General features: G+C 49.9%; 1 protein-coding gene across 2 annotated transcripts in view; it reads left to right on the top strand.

Moving 5' to 3' along the window:
* Positions 1 to 23,289, top strand: part of epb41l5 (erythrocyte membrane protein band 4.1 like 5) — a 46,501-nt gene that overhangs the window by 5,543 nt on the left and 17,669 nt on the right. For both annotated transcript variants that reach the window (XM_042336492.1, XM_042336493.1), the window contains exons 2-12: positions 8,614 to 8,718; positions 12,286 to 12,328; positions 12,975 to 13,053; positions 13,354 to 13,398; positions 13,914 to 13,966; positions 14,748 to 14,868; positions 15,217 to 15,304; positions 16,212 to 16,300; positions 17,340 to 17,409; positions 21,334 to 21,503; positions 22,531 to 22,637. In XM_042336492.1, the coding sequence (XP_042192426.1) occupies positions 8,614 to 8,718; positions 12,286 to 12,328; positions 12,975 to 13,053; positions 13,354 to 13,398; positions 13,914 to 13,966; positions 14,748 to 14,868; positions 15,217 to 15,304; positions 16,212 to 16,300; positions 17,340 to 17,409; positions 21,334 to 21,503; positions 22,531 to 22,637 (970 nt within the window). The remainder of the gene's footprint in view (positions 1 to 8,613; positions 8,719 to 12,285; positions 12,329 to 12,974; positions 13,054 to 13,353; positions 13,399 to 13,913; positions 13,967 to 14,747; positions 14,869 to 15,216; positions 15,305 to 16,211; positions 16,301 to 17,339; positions 17,410 to 21,333; positions 21,504 to 22,530; positions 22,638 to 23,289) is intronic.

Here is a 23,289-nt window from a genome sequence, read left to right on the forward strand (position 1 = left end):
GTGTTGCCATAGATGTTGTTGTCGAGTTTGGAGTTTTTAATTCCTGTAGATAGATGGAGGGATGGATGGAGGGAGGGAAGGAGGGTGAGAGGGAGGGAGGGGGGGTGAGAGGGAGGGAGGGAGGGTGGGAGGGAGGGATTTCCCATCGCAGTTTGGGCAAAGTATATTGTAATAATAATAATAATCCTTGCATTTGATATCATGTCTTCGAGACATCTCAAAGAGCTTTGATAATACACTGTACAGTGAATTGACTGTATAATTTGTGGGTGAAAGGTTTTTCTACATTGGCTGTACGCGAGGATTATTATTATTGTTGCTCGATGGCAGTTAACATGTTCCTCCGCGTATCCCTGTTGTGGAAACCCAACCGCGGTGTCGTAGCTACAAAGTTTCTCAGGATCTCAAGGCTGTGAAACTCTGCGTCTACGCTGCACTCGAACACTTTGTGTCTGGGTGTACGTTATTGTGCGCGAGCAATGATAAATTCTAATAACTAAATGGTAATATTCGTATTGTTTATGCGTATTTTGGGGGCGCGACACACAGCAGCCAGTTGCACACCGCAGTGTCCCACAAACGGCCGTGGCTTGAGTGACAAAATTATTATTATTATTTGTTTTTGGAAGGGATTATTACACTCCTCCCTGTTGCTGGGTGAACAGAGGCGTGTGCACGTGCGTGTGTGCGTGTGCGCGCGCGTGTGTGTGTATGTGGAGTAAGGAAACTCGCCCAACGTCACGCCCTGCCCGCCCGGGAATCGCCACCCAAGTCCTCTCGCGAGCGCCTCAACCGCAGGGCTCAGGAACGTATTGTCAACCTATTGCAAGGGTCAGTGGAGAGCCGTTTGGTTGGTAGTTTGCCCTCCGCAGGCAGGACCCCGGGCGAAACGTGCGGCTCTCAACGAGGTCCTGCTGGGTCGGGTAAACTCAGCGGACGTCGGTCGCAACTCTTTGCAGGCAAACAAGCTCTCGGGAGAAGAGTGATGAGGGTTCCTCGGTGTTGGACAAGAGGAGTGGAGTGGTCCAACGGGTATTAGTTCACAGTCCCCGGATGGACACTGCACTAATCAGCGGTAATTCAGCACAATCCCACCGATTTTCCCCCCCCCACCTAATCATTTCAAATCATTAGAGTACTGTGCAGCACAATGGCTCAGTGTTTTCCTCGCCGAAGCAGAAATCCCGGCTTGCATTTCAGGCGACCTCGCTTAATTGGAAAGACTGTCCGTCGCTGGCGATCGCTTCTCCTTTTCCCTGGGCGCAAAAAAAAAAAGAGGTTGAGATGTTTCTCGTCCCAAACTATCGAGAGCCTTGACACACGTCGACATGAGTTGTTTGCCGTCTCTCTTCAAACGCGTGTAGTTTTGAGTGTTTTAAACACGGTTGTACAAGGCAACGCGGTCTCTATATTTATACAGGGTCTTGCACAAACTACACTGTCGCGGCACTCCACGGTACGTCCTGCGAAGGGCTTTGGGACGTCCTCCCACGACGCGAAAGGCGCTGCGTCAAACATAGCGTTTCAAATCCTTGCGTTTGATAGTCTGCCTTTCCACGTTGTTCAGACGTCTCAAAAGCGCTTCATGGAGAATACTGTAAAGTGGATTGTCTGTGTATTTTGTGGGGCTAACGTGGCAGCCAACTGTGCACCTCTACGAACAGTCATGGGATAAGCGAGGGATTATTACCCCCGGAAAGCGATCTGCCGATCGATGGGGAACCTGCCTTTCCTTCTTATAGGGGTTACTCCGTGCAAAGGGTTACCTTCCTCTCTCCCTTGCTCGGTGTCCAAGAGAGGGGTGGAGGACAAGTGGGGAGCAGTGGAGTTGGGAAGATGACCGAAGGCACCGGTCGAAGAGGAAGATCTCGAGACGGGCCTTGACGGGGACAAGGGAGGGGTCGAGGCGGAGGCGCTCTGGGATGGAGTTCCAGAGGGTGGGACAAGTCTGCGAAACGATGTAAAACTGACGTAAACCTAACGTGGAGTCCTGTAGCTCAGTGGTTAGAGCACTCGCTTTGCAAGCGAGAGACCTGAGTTCAATTCCAGGCAGAGGGCGAAACCTTGGGCAAGTTTCCTTACTCCACACAGAGCCTAATAATAATCCTCCAAAACCCAAAACAATAATAAATTGGTCATTTTCAATCTACGACTGTTTGTGGGACATTGCTGTGCGCAATTGGCTGCCGCGTTCGCCCACAAATATACAGTCGATTCACTTTACAGTGTGTTCTGTGTAGCGCTTTGGGACGTCCTCCCGACGTGAAAAGCGCTATATCAAATGCGAGGATTATTATTAACGTGCGGTGAAACTCCCCCCAAACAACTGGAGTCTGCTTTTTTCTTTCTTTACGTTTTACTATTCTTTTGGAAAACGTACAAGCCACCGCTTCGCAAGAGAATATGAAGCGAGGTGTCAGCACTGTTATTACAGGAGCAGTCACAGTATCATTATATTTTTGCTGACACAACATTCGGCCATTTCACCAGACAGACCGCAAATCCTATTAGGGTGGATTTGCCGTTCAGCTGATAAAATAGACTCCACTATCAATTATTATTCCCAGGGCCTGAATAACAGAGGCTAATCGAGGTTTCCTAGTTTATGACACCCTGTGCCTGACCGGCTGGGTTATTATAACAATAATAATAATAATAATAATCCTTGTATTTGATGCAGCACCTTATCACGTCGGGGAAACGTCTCAAAGCGCTTCACGGGATAGACTGTAAAGTGAATTGACTGTATGTTGTGTGGACTAAGTACGACAGCCGATTGTGCACAGACACCGTTTTTAGCCCCTCATTGAAACTTCTCAAAGCGCTTCACCAGATGTACTGCAGACTGCAGTGACTGTTTATTTGTCGGGAGGTGAATGCGAAAGCCAATTTGCAACGCCCTTGCAAACGTGCGTTGAGTTGGGTGACCAATTTTTAATCAGTGGCATTGTCCACCTGAAGACCTTCCTCTACGACGGTGCCTATGGTTCCCCCCACGGGCTTGGAATCGTCCTCCGCCACTGTCGAGCTCTCTGAGGTGTTACATTGCGTGAGGGGCGCTGAGTAAATGCAAGTTATTGTCACTCAACCGAGGTTCTGGTCAGTTCCTCTTCAGCCAATGCAGCCCCAAACCTTTAGAGCACGCAGATGGGACCTGGGTTTAATGTCTCATCCGATGATTATTATTATTATTAATAACTGCGATTCAGGGCAACTTTCACAGCATTTCCGAACTTGGATGCTTGAAAGAAATAATAATAATAATGATAATAATCCTTGCATTTTGATATAGCGCCTCATTACGTCTTCCAGATGTCTCAAAGCGCTTAACGGAATATACTGTAAAGTGAATCGACTGTGTGTATTTTGTGGGCGAAACGCGGCAGCCAATTGCGCACAGCAGCGTCCCCGCAAACAGTCGGGGGTTGAGTATTATTATTATATAATAATAATAAAAGAATTCTCTCCCATCGGTCTCTTCAACCCCTGGCTTGGAACTTCATCTGAGCTTCGAATCTTGTTTTTCTTCAAAAATAAAAATGCGGTGACTCAATCCACGGCTGTTTTGTGGGGACGCTGCTGTGCGCAATCGGCTGCCGCGTTTCGCCCGCGAAATATACACAGTCGACTCACATTACAGTCTATCCCGTGAAGCGCTTTGAGACCTTTCGCAGACGAGATAAGGCGGTATACCGACATGCAAGGATTATTAGCATTGTTATTATTATTATTATTATCACCTTTAAGCATCCAAGTTCGTAAACGCGGCGAGAGTGGCAGTGTCCGTTCGTGGCGGCATCGCGAGCGTTTGTTGGCGGTGCTCTGCTCCTCGTTCTCCTGCGAGGCAGGCCTGTTAAGCGTGTCCGTGGCATGACGCTACATCGGGCTGACACGCTAATCCCTCTGGAGACCCTTTGAGGAGTATTGCATGTGATGTTTTTTTTTTCAAGAGATTACCGGGGCAGGCAGACGTCAGTGTGAAGAATTCCTTCCTGCCTTTCGAATAATAATAAATAATATTGCGTTGATTGGGTATCAAACCCTCTCGGCCAGGGGCAGGGAGATGCCTCGCAGGGGACGACGTTGCATTTGACTCTCTCCTTAATGAAACGATAATTGTCCTAATGACTGAGTCGCTTGAGCTGATTTTTTCTCTCTCTCTCTCTCTCTCTCTCTCTCTCTCTCTCTCTCTCTCTCTCCTGTTGTTTTGTTATATAGACGTAAAATGATGATGATAATAATATTAATGATAGTAACCCTTTGCGTCCGACACAGCGCCTCGTCACGTCGCCGAGACGTCTCAAAGCGCTTCACGGGCTGCACCGTAAAGCGGATTCGGTTGTGCATCTTGTGGGTTTAGACGCGGCAGCCAACTTACTCGCGGCAGCCTCCCCCACGAACAGTCGTGGAGGCGAGCGACCAGTTTTATTTGGTGGGATTGTTGGCCAGGATACCGGGAGAGAGAGAGAGAGAGAGAGAGAGAGAGAGAGAGACTTCGCGAAGCGCTTTGAGGGCGTCTTGAGGACGTGATAAAGCTCTGCATCGAATGCACCGATTGTTATAATTATCATTATCCGCTGAGCGCCGTGTGGCCCACCTTTTTCCCACGCTTGTGCAACCCTGCCCTCCGCACAGGAAACAAAACGGGAATTTCCATGCAGGTTTGGAACAAGTTTGCGTGTAAAGAAAAAAAAAACCAGAACAGAGAGGGAGGGACGGACTGAGCCAGAGACACAGAGGTAGAAACCCCAGACATTTATGTATGTGTGTGTGTGCGTGTGTGTGCGTCTGGATTTTTATTTTGTTTGGCTGTGTGTGGGAACGCTTTAAATCAAGGGCTGAATGGAATATTTGTGTGAAGTGCTGCAACAAGGTGCTTCTGTTTGAAGTGGAGCTTTGCCTGTTTATTCCCTGCTTTTTCTTTAACAAGAAATATAAATAAATGATCATTTGGCCGCTCAGCCCACGGCTGTTTGTGGGGACGCCGCTGCGTGCAATTGGCTGCCGAGTGTCGCCCGCGAAAAACATACAGTCGATTCACTTCACGGTCTTGTTCCGTGAAGCGCTTTGAGACGTCTCAATGACGTGATAAGGCCTCTGTGTCAAATTAAAGGATGACTGTTGTCGTCGTAATTTGTGATGCAATTCGGTGCCCTCGTAAAGTCCTGGTTCATAACTCGGAACGTCAGGTTCAGCTTAGAATTGGGTTCCGTCAGAACACTGGATATTTTGTTCCTGGTATCAAGGAGTAAGTAACCACACATCCCGTCTCGTTCTTTCCAATCTAATCCTCGCATTTGATACAGCGCCTTAACACGACTTCGAGACGTCTCAAAGCACGTCACAGAATATACTGTAAAGCGAGTTGACTGTAACAGTTTGCGGGCGAAACGCGGCGGCAGTTCCCCACAAACAGTCGTGGATTGAGTGACCGAATTATTACTATTATCAGTATTTTCTTTTGGAGGGATTAGTGCCCCCAGAGAGTGACCTCTCGATCGACTAACATTCCTATAATAATAATAATAATATAATAATATAATAATCCTTGCATTTGATATAGCGCTTTTCACGTCGGGAGGACGTCCCAAAGCGCTTCACAGAACACACTGCAAAGTGAATTGACTGTATATTTGTGGGCGAACGCGGCAGCCAATTGCGCACAGCAATGTCCCACAAACAGTCGTAGATTGAAAATGACCAATTTATTATTGTTTTTGGTTTTGGAGGGATTATTATTAGGCTCTGTGTGGAGTAAGGAAACTTGCCCAAGGTTTCGCCCTCTGCCTGGAATTGAACTCAGGTCTCTCGCTCGCAAAGCGAGTGCTCTAACCACTGAGCTACAGGACTCCTACTTACTGCTCGGCAAACAGAGGCGTGGGTGTGGAGTAAGGAAACTTGCCTAAAGTTTAGCCCGCGGGGCAATTGCACCCAGGTCCTCTCGCTTGGAGGCGAGCGCTCTCACCAATACGCTACAGGACTCCAAATGCTTGGGGCTGGAACTGAGAAAGTATATATATATTATATTATATATATATTTATTGTCAAGCATATTTGAAACGGGCGTTTTTTCTGAATGAAGTGATCCTCTCTCTTCTTTCTCTGACAGAGTGATTCATTTCCCAACTCTGCCCTGGTTTTTGCCTTCCTCCTGTTTCGAACGCCAGCCCCTATCAGTCCGTTTACATTCCATCCCCGTCTCTAGGTCACCATTCCTCGCCTCGGAGGTGCTCCTGAGCTGTGTCTCATCGCAGCTCCACTGAGTTGAACCCGCGACCCCCTCTTTTTTTTTTAACAGCACAGAGTTGCCGCAGTGGGTTCGGAAACCATTTGCCACAGCTTCCTCCCCCCCAACACCCCCCCCCCCGCCGCCGCCACCTCCCCCGTCTCCTTCGAGGATTGTTTCAAGACCTTCCTCTTCTAAGATCTTCCTCTACCCTCCTATCCCTGCCCTCCACTCCTCCTGATCCCAACCCCCGGCTTGGGTGCATGCCCTTGACTGCCCAGCGCCTTGGGACGTCCGCGCGACGTGAAAGAGAGCCATGCAGATGTAATTTGTTACTGTTGTTGTTGTTGTTGTTTCCGATGTGTTAGGATTTGAGACTGTCTCCGAAACACGAGACGCTAAGCCTCGATCCTTTTGACCTCATTTGTACCGAGCAGAGCGTTCCGAGTCCATCCCATTGTACCATCTCCTCATCGGCCTCCGAGCGCCGCAAATCCCTTACTATTGCGACGAATCGATATCGTCGATCGATATTGTTCGCTGAGCTATTATGAAATGAAATAGTTTGATTAAATCACGAGATTAGTTTCTTTAGTGCTGTAAACTGAGTGGCGTGTGGCTGAGTTTAAGCTTGTATTATTTTTTTGGGGGGGCAGTAGCTGGGAAGAGGTGCAATTTTGGGTGTGTATATTAAAATAATAATAACTATGGTATAATATTCATATTTAAATAATATATAATACATTATGATGTATAATTGTACAATATATAGTGTATTACAACCATTATATTTACATATATTAAATATATACATGTTATCTGCATGTACTAAATACATACATGTTATCTACGTATATTAAATACATATAAATCATCTACACATACAGATGTAAATATAATACTTATGTATCGGTGCAAACCCCTGGGGGCTTTAGTGATTTTTGTCTGAAAGCCATGAATGTTCATTATGGAGTAAACACAATGCAGCTTTTGTGTCGACGTCAGCAGCTTAATCAAGTTCGCTGCACACCAACCAGACAAACATGAGTGGCCTTTGAGCGTTCAACCAAGCTGAACATTTTCCTTTCGCCCGCAAAATATACGGTCATTTCACTGTACACCACGCGCGCTCTCTCTCTCTCTCTCATTTTCCCCTTCTCTCTCTTTCTTGCTCACAAAATGGGCGAAATTCGGTCCACCTTCCAGTCCATTCTACGAAGCGCTTTGAGTCGCGAAAAAGGGGCCCTTATCAAATGCGAAGATTATTATTATTATTATTATAACACATTACCCTCTCTTCCTCCCGTTCTCTCCCCAACACAATTGGCGGATTGCTTTCGGGTGGTGGTGGGGTGGGGGTGGGAGGGGGGGGTGTAATAATCCATTTTAAAAGAAAAAAATAATAAAAATGTGGTCACTCAATCCACAACATCTCATCCAAAGGACGGCACCTCCATCAATCCAACGCCCCCCCCCCCCCCCACCCCCCCGCACCCCCAACCCCCACTCAATCCAGCACAGGAAATGGCTACTGTACGCAACACGTACGGGCTTTGAATATTTTGCTATTCTTTTATATTAAATCCAATCCAGAGTGGGACGATTTACTCTCTGGGAAGCTAATTAACTTGTGTCCTTGCTTGGTTGACTTTCGTTTGAATTTCCGCAGCCTTAGTGACCAGTTGAGGGACTTTTCCAGGGTTCGAGTAGCTTGTCAACCAGGGCGCTAAGCTTTTCCCCACCTTCTTAAGTCGAGATCAGTTCCGTTCGAACGTTTGGCGGGCCAGTAACTCCCACAGGATTCCTTAACGGGTTTGTCTGACCTCGAATAGGGGTTGAGAGGGCCGTTGGATTAAATGGCTGTGTTTCTCTGAGGAGTTGGATCTGTTTTAGAACTTTACTGTTCTCGCTCTGTTTGTGGCTGACCACAAGACAGGGCACGTTTGGCCCCCGCAACTCATTTGGGCATTGCCCCCAACGACGACGACGACGGACGTCCCAAGGCGCTGGACAGTGGGGCGTTTGCACCCGAGCTGCGGGTTGGGATCGGAGAGCGGTAGAGGGCGATGGGGTTGGGTTGGGGAGGGAAGGTGACCGAAGGCGCGGTCGAAGAGAAAGCTCTTGAGACGGGCTTTGGAGGAGGCGAGGCGGAGGGGCTCAGGGATGGAGTTCCATGCAGAGGATGGGGGCAAGGCTCAAGGCTAGTGACCTGCGGACAGGTTAGCGAGTTTTTAGTAGGTCAGAGAGGTAGGGAGGAGCATTGAGGGCTTTTAAGGTGAGGACAAGGAACTTGAACTCAAATGGGGGATGTACGGGCATCCCCCCACTGTAAACGGACCGGCGCATTTTGATAGAACTGCGCTCACGTTTCTCTCATTGCCTTTCAGAAAAAAGCCAAGGGAGTGGAGATTTTCGAGCAAATCATGTACCACCTGGATATCATCGAAAAAGACTACTTTGGTCTCCGGTTCATGGATTCTGCACAAGTCGCGGTAAGGCACCTTCCAAGCTTGAAAAGGCAACGTTTGCAGGGCCACGGGGGCGAGAGCGGGGCGGTGGGACGAGTTCGAGGGCTCTTTCAAATCCGACACTCGCTGAAGGAACCTGTCTTTACCTTTTATTTTTGAGGAGAAGATGGATTCCGTTTCGCTCGTTTTTTTTCAGTTGGCATTTCCCTGCTCTCCGGATCTCCAGCTCGATCGGTCGCTCGCTCCCTCCCCTCGTTTAAGGTCCGACTCAAGACCTATCTCTTTGATCTCTTTCGGTCATCTTTCTGCTCTCCATCCCCCCCTCCCCCACCCTCTGCTCCACACCCCCAAGTTCACGTGCCACAAACAGCCAGGAGAGAAAGAAGGCTCATCCAGTTGGCCTTCCACCGTCCTGGCAGTCGCTTGACAAGTCGCGTCCAAAGCTGAGAAGCAAGTGTCCGGTTTTACCCGGGGGATTGTCGGCCGTGACACTCTTCTTACATAGCTCCGCGGGATCTTTAACGTCCACCTGAACAGACAGACGGGACCTCGTTTCTGGAGGACAGAATCGGTACATAGTCATCTACCGACCAAAGACTCCTTCGGATGACGGCTCCTTCCAAGATCCGTCTCAACACCCTCCTCTTCGACCGTGCCTTCGGGCACCCTCCCTATCCCTTACCCTGCCCTCCCCGCCCTCCACCCCTCCTGATCCCAACCCCCAACCCCCCCCCCCCTCCCCCGGCTCAGTTGCGACTCCCTGACTCCCCACCCCGCCTTGGGTCACCTTCCTGGTGTGAAAGGCGCTGTGGAAACGTCATTTTGTTTTTTTGTCGCTTCGACTCCCGTCGTCCAAAGGTCCCGTTTTGTCAGAAGGGCCTCGTGACGTCTGACGCCGGTTTTCTTCGGCTTAAATCGGGCCGAGAGGATCTTTTGGTTCAGGGTAATGGCCGGAAGGTTCGTTTTGGTTTCGGGCCATGATTCGTTGTGTATCGGTGCCTGAGGCGAGAGCAGGAATGTGGAGGGATGGGGGTGATAAGAAGCAGGCGGGAGAGGAGGGGAAAAGGAAGGACTGGGGGGGGCGCGGGGTTGGGGGGGGTGTGTTTGGGAGGGAGGTTGCGGAGGAGGGTGGGGGGGGAGAGGGGGAGAGAGGGAGTTTGCATTTGTGCTGAAAGTCCCTCTCTCTCCACCCGACAAGTGGAGTTGAGGTTAAATATCACAGAGCCCTCAAGTGGAATGTTGTGTTCTTAATTTAAATTGACAGTTCTTGAACGTTTTCCACCATAAACGCACACTCACTCACTCACACACACACACCCTCACATTCACACACACACACACACTCACATTCACACACACTCACTCACTCACACACACACTCACTCACTCACACACACACTCACTCACTCACACACACACACCCTCACATTCACACACACACACACACTCACATTCACACACACTCACTCACTCACACACACACTCACTCACTCACACACACACTCACTCACACACACACACACACACACTCACTCACTCACACACACTCACACACTCACTCACACTCACACACACACTCACACACACACTCACTCACATTGACACACACACTCACTCACACACACTCACTCACACACATACACACACTCACACACACTCACACACACACACTCACACACACTCACTCACAGACACACACTCACACTCACACAAACTCACACACCCACCCTCACACACACACACACACACTCACACACACACACACTCACATACACACTCACACACACTCACACATACACACACACTCACATACACTCAAAGACACACACACACTCACATTCACACATACACACTCACATACACTCACACACACATTCACACACACACACTCACATTCACACATACACACTCACATACACTCACACACACACTCACACACACACTCACATACACTCACACACACACACTCAAACACACACACACTCACACACACTCACATACACACTCAAACACACTCAGACACACACACACTCATACACACACGCACTCAAACACACACACACACACTCAAACACACACACACTCACACACTCAAACACACAAATTCTTGACTCGATTCACTGTAACATCTTTGATTCTCTTCCCCCCCCCCCCCACGTGAGGAGGGCTCCGGGGGAAGACCGGGGGAGTGGGACGCGTTGGATAGCCTGTTTCAGTGATGGGTCGAATGGCCTCCATCTGTGCTGTCAGGTGCTCCGATTCTGCTGTCAATAAATCTCGTTCGGTCTTCATATATCTCAGCCTTTCGAGAAGCTATGCGTCGTTTCTCATCTCAGCAAACGTTCAAACTGTGCTTTCCCACCACCATCAGCGGCTGAGCCGTCACCCCTCAACACCCCCTCCACAACAACAACAAGATTCCATTTATAGAGCGTCTTTCACGTCGGGAGGACGTCCCGAGGCGCTGGACAGTTGGGTTGGGACCCGAGCAGTGGGGGGTAATGGTCAGGGTGAGGGGAGGGAAAGGAGGGAGCGAGGAGGGGGTAGAGAGTCGAGAGGGGAGCTGAAGGCTGAAGGTCAAAGAGAAAGGTCTTGAGACCGGCCTTGAAGGAGGAAAGGGAGGAAGCGGCGAAGGCACTGGGGATGGAGTTCCAGAGCCTCGGGGCTGAGAGGCTGAAGGCCCGACCACCGATGGTAGGGCGGTTGGGGCGGGGGATGTGGAGCAGACCGGAGCCAGAGGAACGTCCCTAAGACGAGAGGACCCAGGTTCCATTCCCGAGCGGGATGAAACCTTAGGCAAGTTTCCTTTCTCCACATGTCTCTGTTTTCCGAGCGGTCAGTCGGAACCTGTTTTTTTAGTCGATTGGCAAACAAACAGCTGGTCACGAGCTGTCAAAACTTTCCACCAAAACTTTAAGCAAATAAAAATCTACCCAACGCTCGATAAATGAATAACCTAATCGAGGTCACAGGGTTCCCGAAGCACTTTAAGGGACTGATCGAAGATCTGGGATTTTTTTTTCTGCCATTCACACTATAGTAAAACAGAAACTACAGACTCCTCTGAGCGGAAAAGAAACGTTCGGACGCTCGGAGAAGTTTGAATCTCGGCTCAATTTAAATAGGAGTACTGCACTTGTGGATTTTATTTTTAGGGTATACTTTTTGCCAAAGGTGGAAGGGAAGAAGAGAGCGGCCGTAGGTGCTGTGACAGGAGAAGAAACCTTTCAAAATTAGGCTTTTGAAGACGGATTGGATTTGAGTGACCAACATTTTTTTCGGAGGGATTATTACCCCCGGAAAGCAATCCACCAAACGACTAACAACCGGGCTCCTATTTTACTCCTAGGTAAACAGACGTGTGTGGAGAAAGGAAACTTGCCTAATGTTTGACCCGTCCGACTTGGGAATCGAACCCAAGTCTTCTCGCTTCGGGAGGGAGTTTGAGAGGGTTGGGGGCTTTAGTGACTGAAGGCTTGGCCGCTGATGGTGGTGGGAAAGAACAGGCGTTAGGCCTGAGTTTGCTGAGTAGAGGGGAGGAAGGGGTAATGTGTGTGTGTGTGTGTGACATTGACTTGTTCTCTGTTGCAGCATTGGTTGGATGTCACCAAAAGCATCAAGAAACAAGTCAAAAGTAAGTTGTTTTCCTGGGCCCCCGATCTGCGCATTCCTAAAAGCGACATAAGAATTTTCTGGACGAAAGAAGGACCAAGGTCCATCCAGTTTGTCTTCCACCGTCCTGGCAGTCGCCAGTCATGTCCCAAAGTATACACTGTATCCCGAGATATTATCTCCGAACAGAAATCTATCTAAACTCTCTTGACGTGTTCTCCCGACGTGAAAGGCACTATACAAATGTAATTTTGTTATTGTTGTTGCTGTAACTTGAAAGAAATCCTTGCGTTTGATAAAGCTCCTTATCAAGTTATCGAGACACCAACAACAAATTACGTTTACACCACAACCTTTCACGTCGAGAGGACGTCTCCAGCCCCTGGACAGTCGAGGATTTTGCCCCTGAGCCGGGGGTTGGGATCAGGAGGATTGGAGGGCAGGGAGGTTGGGGGTGAGGGCGGGGGGTGGGGGGGTGACTGAGACATTATTATTAATAATATTATTATAGCACCTTATCGTGCAGATGTTTTGGGGCAGAAATGTTTGTGGCCATCTCAAAGCGCTTCGCAGGAGCTACTGTAAAGCGGAGTGACTGTGTATATGTTGTGGGCGAAATGACTTGGGAAGAGATTTGGGTACATTCTCCCTCTTGCTTTCCTCACTAGTTGGCCCACCGTACTGCCTTCACTTGCGGGTTAAGTTTTACTCCTCCGAACCTAACAACCTTCACGAAGAGCTAACCAGGTAAGTTCGGCTTCCATCGCAGAGCTGCGGCTCAGAGCTTCGCTCATCAAGTGTTCGAGTCCCGCGTCGAGGGGTTGGGTGGAGGAAGGGGGAAGGGGTGGGGGGGTGGGGGGGGGGCAGGGAGTAAACGTTAGTAATTTTTTCTGGCCTGCAAAAGGAAACCAGGCTTTGAAATAGATTGCAAACAACACCGGTCGGGGGATATCAAACCCGCGTCAGTTTTACGATTCCGTCTTTGTTCTCCTTCTGTTTTTTTTTTTTTCCTGCGCGATCCGTTCAATCTTGACTTGTTCTTCCCAGGTATTTGTTTGTCCTGCAGCTGAAACAGGATATCCTGAGCGGCAAGTAAGTATAAATTATTTTAAAATAAACCCGCGTGAGTCTGGCAATCTCCGATAGTGCAGCATTGCTTTGGTTGGGGGTTGGGGGGGGGCTTGAACCCACAACCCTCTGACTCGGAGTCGAGAGCGCTGCCGGTTTGAGACGTTAAACTGAGGTCCCGCTGTCCTGGCCGAGAATCCCTCAGATAAAACTGTTCACTCACTCCACGGTGGGTTGCTGTGAGCAAATTGGCTGCCGCGTTTCGCCCCAAAAGGAGACAGTCAGTCGCTCCGCTCCACTTTGCGGTGTATCCTGTGAAGCGCTTTGAGACGTCGCAACATCGAATGCAAGGATTATTATTATTATTATTATTATTAACATTGGCTGGTCGAGGCTCGGGAAGCCTGCCTCGTAGGGTCAATAAATTACCCGCAAGCAGCGACGTTTTGGACAGAGCAACGCTGCGACTGTAAAAAAAAAAAGAATTGTTAATCCTTTCTCGTGTCCCCCCCGACTTCTGTCTCTTTCAACGTCCCCAGGTTAGAATGTCCGTTCGACACGTCAGTGCAGCTGGCAGCTTACGCGTTACAAGGTAAGACCTTGTTCCAGATTGCCTGCTGTACGGTGATGTGTCTTCCGTGTTCTTTACGAGCCCTGTAGCGTGTCGGTTAGAGCCCCCGCCTCGCACGCGAGAGGACCCGGGTTCGATTCCCAGGGCAGGGTGAAACCTCGGGCAAGTTTTCCTCACTCCACACAAGCACAAGCCTCTGTTTACCCGGCAGTAAGTAGGAACCGGGTTGTTAGTCGATTGGCGGATGGCTCTCCTGGGATAATAATCCCACCAAAAAAATAATAATAATAATAATAATAATTTGGTCACTCAATGTATATGACTGTTTGTGGGGACGCTGCTGTGCGCAATTGGCTGCCGCGTTTTGCCCACAAATAGATTCGCAATAGATTCTGTGAAGGGCTTTGAGACGGAGGAGGTGGAAAAAGTAGATGGGGGGAGGAAAGAGAGAGAGATAAATGGGGGGGAGAGAGAGAGAGAGAGACGAGGGAGAAGAGAGAGATGAGATGGGGGAAGAGAGAGAGAGAGAGAGATGGGGAGGAAGAGAGAGAGAGACAGAGGAAGAAAGAAAGACAGAGATGGGGGGGTGGGTGCGAGTGATGGGGGTGGTGTGGGTCGAAAGAGAGCTGAATGAAATCATCTCCGGGCACCAGTTGGACCACTCTGCCTCTACATTCAAGTTGGGTGGTAGTCTTCCGGCCATTGAATCTCTCTTCTCCCCCCCACCCCCTTCTCTCTCTCTCTCTCTCTCTTTCGCTCCCTCTTTCTCTCTCTCTCTCTCTCTCTCTCTCTCCGTTTGCAGCTGAATTGGGTGACAGTGACCCATCAGAGTTCAGCCCTGACCTGGTGTCGGAATTCCGGTTTGTACCAAGTCAGACAGAGGAGATGGAACTCGCCATCTTTGAGAAGTGGAAAGAATGCAGGTACTGTGGCCGGCGTTACCCAAAACTATTTTCTCCGAGAGAGGGTGGGGGGGCGGGGGGTGGGGTGGGGTGGGGTGGGGGGAGAGAGGGGGATGGACAGGGAGAGGAATGGGGAGAGGAGGAGGAGGATGGGGAGTGGAACAGACTGGCGCAGTTTGGTTTGGAGTTTCAGTTGGGTTTGGACGCTCTTAAGGACGGTGATGGGTTTCCGGGTGTGTCAGACACCCGCCTGACCCCTTCCCCCCCCACCCCACGCAACAAAAAACCCTGAATGGCTGAACGTAATGAGAATCTTTCCGTGACGGCGGGTGAACTCGGGGGTCAAATCCTCTTCGTTTCTTCCCGCAGGGGGCAAACTCCATCCCAGGCGGAAATTAACTATCTGAACAAAGCCAAGTGGCTGGAGATGTATGGAGTGGACATGCACATGGTCAAAGTAAGGCCGGGGGGGCAAACCTTGACACCATTCAGGATACTAATAGTGATCTCCTCACCTCTCCTGGTCAGAAGGTTGTGGGTTCGTGCCCAACGTCGGGGCTTTGAGCTCATTGTCTAGTCTCACTCTCCAGGGTAGCGTTGATTGAACCTCAGTTGCGTTGTTGGGAGGTGTTACCATACCGACCTGTCCACTCCCCACCTCGGCGGACTCTGGCCTGTTCCGTGTTCCCCCGATCTGCCCCGCCTGCCCCACCTGCAGCCATTCTGATCCCACCCCTTTGGAGCTCCATCCCACAGTCCCTCCGCCTCCCTCCCTCCCTCCCTCCCTTGCCTCCTTCAAGATCCATCTCATGACCCTCTTCTTTGACCGCACCTTCTGACACCCTCCTACCCCCCCAACCTCCCTGTCCTCCACCCCTCCTGATTCCAACCCCCATCTGGGGTGCAAACCCTTGACCATCAGTTGCCTTGTGACATAAAAGTCGCTGTGTAAGCATCATTTATTGTTGCGCCGTCCTTTGGGTGAAGGTTTAGACCAAGATCCAATCTGCCTGTTTAGGTTAGCTTGAAAGATCACTAGTTGAAAAGAGAAGGGAGCTTCTCTCTCTCTCCCGGTGTCCTGACCAACAGTCCCCCGAGTAAAATTGTTCACTCGCTTCCGGCTGTTTGTGGGACGTTGCTGTGCGCAAAATTGGCTGCTGCGTTATGTACGGTCACTACGCTTCCCATTTTTTAAAAAAAAAAATCCTGTGAAGCTCTTTGAGAGTTTTGGACGGTGCGATGCGGCGCCAGATCCAATGTAAGGATTGCTATCAGTTACTGTTATTTGCACGAGGCAACTTAAGGGGATTCGGTTCCTCTAAAGCCACGGCGTGTTAGTTTTTTTCTCCTCTTTGAATAACCAGGGAAGAGATGGAAATGAGTACAGTCTGGGTCTGACCCCCACGGGGGTGCTGGTGTTCGAAGGAGAAACGAAGATCGGACTGTTCTTCTGGTAAGTTGGTTCATTCTCCTCACCCCTCCGCCCCTCTCGTGTATAAAAGCCCTTCACGCCCCGGCACCTCCCTACCTCTGCAACCTGCTTACCCCCCACTCCACTGGCCCCCGCTTTCGCTCGGCTGGCCCTGGCCTCTTGCTTGCCCCTCGTCCCTTCCACTGCACCATCGGTGGCCGTGCTTTCAGCCACTGCCCGATCCCCCCTCCCTCTGGAACTCCCTGCCCCAAATTCCCTGCTTTTCCCCCTCCTTGCCCGTCTTTAGGTCGCGCCAGAAGGCCTTCGTCTTCAAACCTAACCCCCTCCCTACGGCTCGGCCTCTGTGAAGGGCTACGAGACCCCTCACCCTGTGTAATGGACCCAAGTTGTTGTTTGCCGTTGTTGCCCCTTCCCCTATCACACTTCAAGCCTTTAACTGTGGCGACTGAGGTCTAGTCACCAAATTCCTAGCGGTGCATAGCACAGATTGTAGCATTGGTTTGGACTTTGTTTGTCTCAGATGTGCACTCAGTTACCTATAAAACAAACTTTTGGCTGCTGCACGGAGTCTAAGTGTTGGGTTCAAAAGCAAGAATTAAACCACGCGAGAGCAAAGCTGAAGTGTTTCGTGAATGGCGTGGGAACCCAATGCCTAGCGCACGCTGGGCTGCCGTGTTCACCAACAAAAATACACAATGCACGACCCTTGACGGAGAATCCTTAATAGTAAATTGGTCGCTCAATCCACGGATGTTTGCGGGGACGCTGCTGTGCGCAATTGGCTGCCGTGTTTCTCCCACACATGATGCAGTCGATTCACTTTGCAGTGCATCCTGTGGAGCGCTTTGAGACGTCTCAAAGACGTGATAAGGTGCTGCATCAAATGCCAGGGTTATTATCGTATTGTATAATCCTGTGAAAAGCTTTGTGAGACGTCCTCCTGACGTAAGAGGCATTCTAAAGCCCAGTGGCCGTGCATGTTTGAGGAGAGCTGTGAGCGAGGATTATATTTCTCTGCCTGATTTTCCTCTGTTTGTTTTAAAAAAAAATTCCTTTTAAGGCCCAAAATCACCAGACTGGAGTTCAAGAAGAGCAAACTAACACTGGTGGTCGTGGAGGACGATGAGCAGGTAAGGTAAAGCTTTTCCGGGGGGTGGGGAATGGGGGTGACCTTTGCATGGATTAGCATCAATTCTTACCCAGTGACGGAAGATTGGCGATGGTGTTAATCTTCAGCCCCATCTCCCTCAGTTCTTCAAGACGTCAAAAAACACAGTGTTAGTCTGGCTCGGTCACTGGGGCTCTCGCCAGAGAGTCCGAAGGTTGTGGGTTCAATCCCCCAATCAGTCCTTTGAGCTCCCATAGTTTAGACTGACTCCCCAGTGCTGTGTAGGGGGAGCACTGTATTGTTCGGAGGTGCCACCCTTCAGATCAGACATTAAACTGAGGTCCCATCTGTTCCTGTTCAGGTGGACGTTAAAGATATCACTGCGCTGTATGCAAGAAGAAGAAATGTTCTCCCATTTGTCCCGAGTAATCACTTCTGCCCACCCCACCCCTCCGCCCCCCCCCTCCCCAGTTGAAATCGGTTATTCACCGCATGGCTGCTGTGGCACTTTGCTGTGGGCGAATCGGCTCCCGTTTTTGCCTTAAAAAAACGCATACAACACTACGCTTTGCAGTAAAAATCCTGTGAAGCCCTTTGAGACGTCCTCCCGACATGAAAAGTCCTGCCTCAAAAAAGCAACGAGAATCCTGGCATTTGATACAGCGCCTGATCACGTCGTCGAGACGTCTCGAAGCGCAGAATAGATGTACTGTAAAGTGGAGTGACTGCGCGTCTTGTGGGCGAAACGCGGCATTCAGCTGTCCCCCAAACAGCCGTGGATTGGGTATTTATGCGTATTCTTATTAGTAATCCTTGCTTGGGTCAACAGGACCTCCTGTTTTTCTCTTGAAGACACTGATTAATAGACCGTGGTTCTCAGATGCATCAGTTAACTTTTTTGGCACAGGGCCCCTTGTTAAAGCTCCCAACTTGTGAGCCTGGGCTTGAGCGTTTTGAGTGTTGGCTGACCGCTTTAGTGGAGGACATCATTTTTCAGCGTCGTACCACCGGGTAACACGAAAACCCTGACAAAAGAAACGACACGTCCCTTACCGCCCGGGTTCGCTGGACTGTCGGAGGTGCCGTCGCTCGTGCAGAGGTTAAACTGCCTCTTTGTGCAGACGATAAAATTGCGTGACGCTATTTGAACAGAGGGGTGGTTTCTTAACCACCAGTAGAGTGCACCAGGACTGGTAGAGTCCTGTAGCGCAGTGGTTGCAGCAGTCGCCTCGCAAGCGAAAGGACCCCGGTTTGATTTCCAGGCGGGACAAAACCTTAGACAAAACTCCACGCGCCTCTGTTTACTCGGCAGTAAGTAGGAACCCGGTTGTTAGTCGATTGGCGGATGGCTGTTCCGGGGGTAATAATCCCTTCAAAAAAAGAATAATAATTTGTTCACTTAATCCACGACTGTTTGTGGGGACGCTGCTGTGCGCAATTGGCTGCCGGGTTTCGCCCACAAATATCCAGTCCATTCACTTTACAGCATAGTCTGTGAAGCGCTTTGAGACGTCGAGAGGACGTGAAAAGCGCTATATCAAATGCAAGGACTATTATTATTATTATTTTATATCGAATGCAAGGATTCTTACTGGAGTTTCAGTAGGATTTCAGCTCCTGGTTTGACTGCAGCGTTAGACAAAAGATTGTTGCTTCAGGGAGCAGCTGAATCACTGAACGCTGAACGCTAAGCGAAACCAACACAGGACAGGACACGTTCGGGGGAGACCTGCACTTTTGGATGTGGTGTCGTGTGAAACCCTGAAGGCGCCAGTTCTTTGTGGAGCTCGTTTTTCCAGAGGAATAAAGGGAGCTTGTGGTTTTGCAGCATTCTCAGCTGCTCTGCAAAGAGGCAGCGCCTTGTACGTAGATTCTGCAAGTCTCCTTCGGACGCTAGCAGTTCACTTTGGCAAATTAGTTGAGTGCTGCGCTGCAGCCTCAGTGGTTTGAGCCCTCGCCTCACGGGCGAGAGCACCTGGTTTCGATTCCCAGCCAAGACGAAACCTCAAGCTAGTTTCCTAAGTACTCCACAGGCCTCTTATTTATCTACCAGTAAGCCTCGAAGACTTGATAAGGCGCTATATCAGTGCAAGTATTAGTTGATATCGCGGCTTCGAGACGTCGCAAAGCGCTTCACTGATTCACACTGCGAAGTGAATTGACTGTGTATTTTGTGGGCGAAATTTGGGTCAGGTTTCGAAATCTATTTGGGTGGATTGTTGATTGAGGCCGAGGCACTAAGCGAAAAGAAATGAAGAGAGTTTCTCTCCCACAGCGTTCTGGCCGACAGATAAAATAGATTTTTGGACTTTAGGTTTCGTTCTTGTCCCTGGCGGTTCGAAACTTGGCACCTCGTGAAAGCTTTGTGGAAGCTCTTGCCCTGTAAAGACTCGTACAGGCAATGGAAACTGTTCTGACAGTGTCACTGGGAGCGGCAACCTGAGGTATTAGTGTCTCCGGGTTTGTTGGTGATTTCCCAGTTGCCGTGGATTTGAACAGCGCAAAAGCCACGGGACATTTGGCAATGTTCCTTCAGCATAGCCGAATCAGTGAGAGGTCTTTCTTAATAGGGTGTGTCCCTTAATAACAATGATAACAATCCTTACATTTGATATAGCGCCTTATCATGTCATTGGGACGTCTCGAAGCGCTTCGTAGAATATACTGTAAAGTGTAGTGACTTGTGTATTTTCTGGGCGAAACCCGGCAGCCAATTGCGCACAGCTGCGGCCCCACAAACAGTCGTGGATTGAAGTGACCAATTTTATTTGGGGGGAATATGACACCGGGAGCGAGAGAGAGCGAGAGAGAAACTCCCTTCCCTTTTCGAACAGCGCCGCGGGATCTTTAACGTCTCCGACGGCGTCTCCCGACAATGGAACACCCCATTACCCCACCCCCCACATCTCCCCCTCCCACCTCCCGAGAACTGCATTGGAGCGTCATCTTAGATTACGTGTGGGATTCAATCCACAAGCTTGTGACTCGGAGGCGAGAAGGCTACCACTGTGCCAGACTGACACACAGTTTAGGTGATTCCTCATTCCCTCCCATCTTTAGACCTCGGAGGTTGAAGTCGATTAGGTAACTGTGGGCCTGGCTGAACACACGGCTAACGTGAGCCCAGACAGGTATTCGACCCAAGGGACCCGCGGGTCTAGAATCTTTCATGCCGGGCGGTGCAATTTACCCAAAGGAGCAGCTCTTTTCCTTTCGTTCTCACCACCATCTGTTTGTTTCGTCTCTTTTTTTTTTAAAAAAGAGGAAAGAGAAAGCAACATTTGAACTGGCTCGGACAACATCTCCGCATGAATCTCCTTCTCTCAACATCTCTCCTCGTTATCTGACGGATGACTTCAGGCCTCGGACATATTTCTCCTGTAACCTCCCTCGCTGCTGAGGAATTCTAGTCTCGAGCCGTGTGGCTGGAAAATTACTGGAGTGTATCGATGCTCAGAAAGAGAGGAGTGAGAGGGAGGGAGAGAGGGAGAGAGAAGGGGGAACTGTAGAAATGTTCTTAATAATTTGACTCTTGTTGGTGAAGCCAAATCTCTTTTATCAACTCACTCCACTTTGAGCAACATTTTGCCTTCAACTCACAACTATAGGGCCGGCGACGTTTTGTTATTTATTTCATTAACAGTGACGTCTCAAAGCGCTTCGCAGGATACTCTGTGACGTGTAGTGACCGTGAATTTGTGGGCGAAACGCGGGGGGGGGGGGGGGGGGGGGGCCATCGCGCACAGCAGCGTCCCACAAACAGGCGTGGATTAAGTGACCGCATTATTATTATTATTATTATTTTTTTTGGAGCAATTATTCAGCGATCGACGAACAACCGAGTGTCCTCCCGACGTGAAAGGCGCTGTATCGAGGATTGTTATTATTTATTATTTATTATTTATTATTTGAATGTCTTCCGCAAGTGTGTTTGTTCCTGCAATAGGGCAAAGAACAGGAGCACACCTTTGTCTTCCGCCTGGATCACCCCAAGGCCTGCAAGCACCTCTGGAAGTGCGCCCTGGAACATCACGCCTTCTTCCGACTGACGGGACCCATCCAAAAGAATTCCAACCGGATTGCGTTCGTCCGGATGGGCTCCCGCTTCAGATACAGGTGAAAATCCCTGAAAGATTGCCAGGACAGGACACCGGGAACTCCCCTCACCGCCGTCCCCCCCCCCCCCAAAGGGCTGGGGGTTGGGAATCGAGAGGGCTGGAGGGTAGGCGAGGTGGGATGTTGGCTGAAGACGCGATCGAAGAGGATGGTCTTGGGCCGGGCCTTGAAGGAGGCAAGAGAGGGGGAGGGGTTAGGGTGTGAGGTGGGCGAGACGGAGGGACTGCGGGCATGGACTTCCAGAGGGTGAGGCCAGGAAAGGTGAAGGCTGATGATGGGTCGGACAGGGCAGTGGGGGGCATGAAGCAACCCAGTGCCCGTCGAGCGGAGGAAGGGGAAAGGTTAATAGGCCGCAGAGTAGGGTGGGCTTGATGGGATTCTTCTGGGCCTGTAACCCTTATTGTTCTCCGCTAGGACTTTGAATCCTACTTTGAGGACGCGATGATTTCTGTTCTCCTCAGTGCCACTTGCACAGTTGATGGAATCGTTTAACGTAAAATATCTCGTGAGGTTTTGCAACGTTGGGGAGCTGGCTGGTAAAACTCAGCCATCGCTCCAATACCACCAACACCGTCAACCAGCTACATTAATAATAATAATAATAATAATAATAATCCTTGCATTTGATATAGTGCTTTTCACGTCGGGAGGACGTCTCAAAGCGCTTCACAGAACACACTGTAAAGTGAATTGACTGTATATTTGTGGGCGAACGCGGCAGCCAATTGCGCACAGCGATGTCCCACAAACAGTCGTAGATTGAAAATGACCAATTTATTATTGTTTGTGGTTTTGGAGGGATTATTATTAGGCTCTGTGTGGAGTAAGGAAACTTGCCCAAGGTTTCGCCCTCTGCCTGGAATTGAACTCAGGTCTCTCGCTTACAAAGCGAGTGCTCTAACCACTGAGCTACAGGACTTCACAACAACAATAACAACAACAACTCACATGGAGCAACGTTCTCAGACCTACTTCCCGTCCCCACCGTGGTGTTTCAGGGGTTAATGCCCGAACGCTTGCTTTGCAGTGGTAGGACCGAGTACCAGACGACCAAGACGGGGAAGCCCAGGAGACAGGCGTCCTTCGAACGTAGACCCAGCCGTCGCTACTCCAGGCGCTCCACACAGCTACGAGGTAACGTGAGAGCCTCGCGGTACGTTTACTGAGCGCAGCCCTGTAGCATGGCGGTCAGAGAGCTCGCCTCGCCTCGCAAGCGAGAGGTCCTGGGTTCGATTCCCGGGTGGTGTGAAACATTCGGCAAGTTTCCTTACCCCACGCGTCTCTGTTTATCCAGCAGGAACCCGGTTGTTTAGTCAATTGGCGGATCGCTTTCACGGGGTAATAATCCCTCCGCGTATCTTAAAAAAAACTGGTCACTCAATCCACGACTGCTGTGCGCAATTGGCTGACGCGTTTCGCCCACAAAATACGCAGTCAGTCCACTTTACAGGATATTCTGTGACGCGCTTTGAGACGTCTCGAAGACGTGATAAGGCCCTGGATTATTATTATTATTATTATTAAAAGCTCGGGGCATGTACGCCCTTGGGTTTGTGGCTGCGATTCAAACACAACCTTGGCTTTCCTCCAACACGCCGCTTCTTAAAACCAAGAATTAATTGCTGCGACGATAATTTTCTCGGCGTCTTGTCATTACTAATCTCTGTAAAAGCCCGCGGTTTTGAGTACCCTCCAACGAGCGTATCTTTTTTAAAAGACAAAGTCTTTCTCTCTTTCTTTCTCTCTCTCTCTCTCTCCAACTCTCCACTGAGTCTTAATTGGTATT

The sequence above is a fragment of the Callorhinchus milii genome, unplaced genomic scaffold (assembly GCF_018977255.1).
Source record: "Callorhinchus milii isolate IMCB2004 unplaced genomic scaffold, IMCB_Cmil_1.0 Scaffold6, whole genome shotgun sequence".
NCBI classification, from domain to species: domain Eukaryota; kingdom Metazoa; phylum Chordata; class Chondrichthyes; order Chimaeriformes; family Callorhinchidae; genus Callorhinchus; species Callorhinchus milii.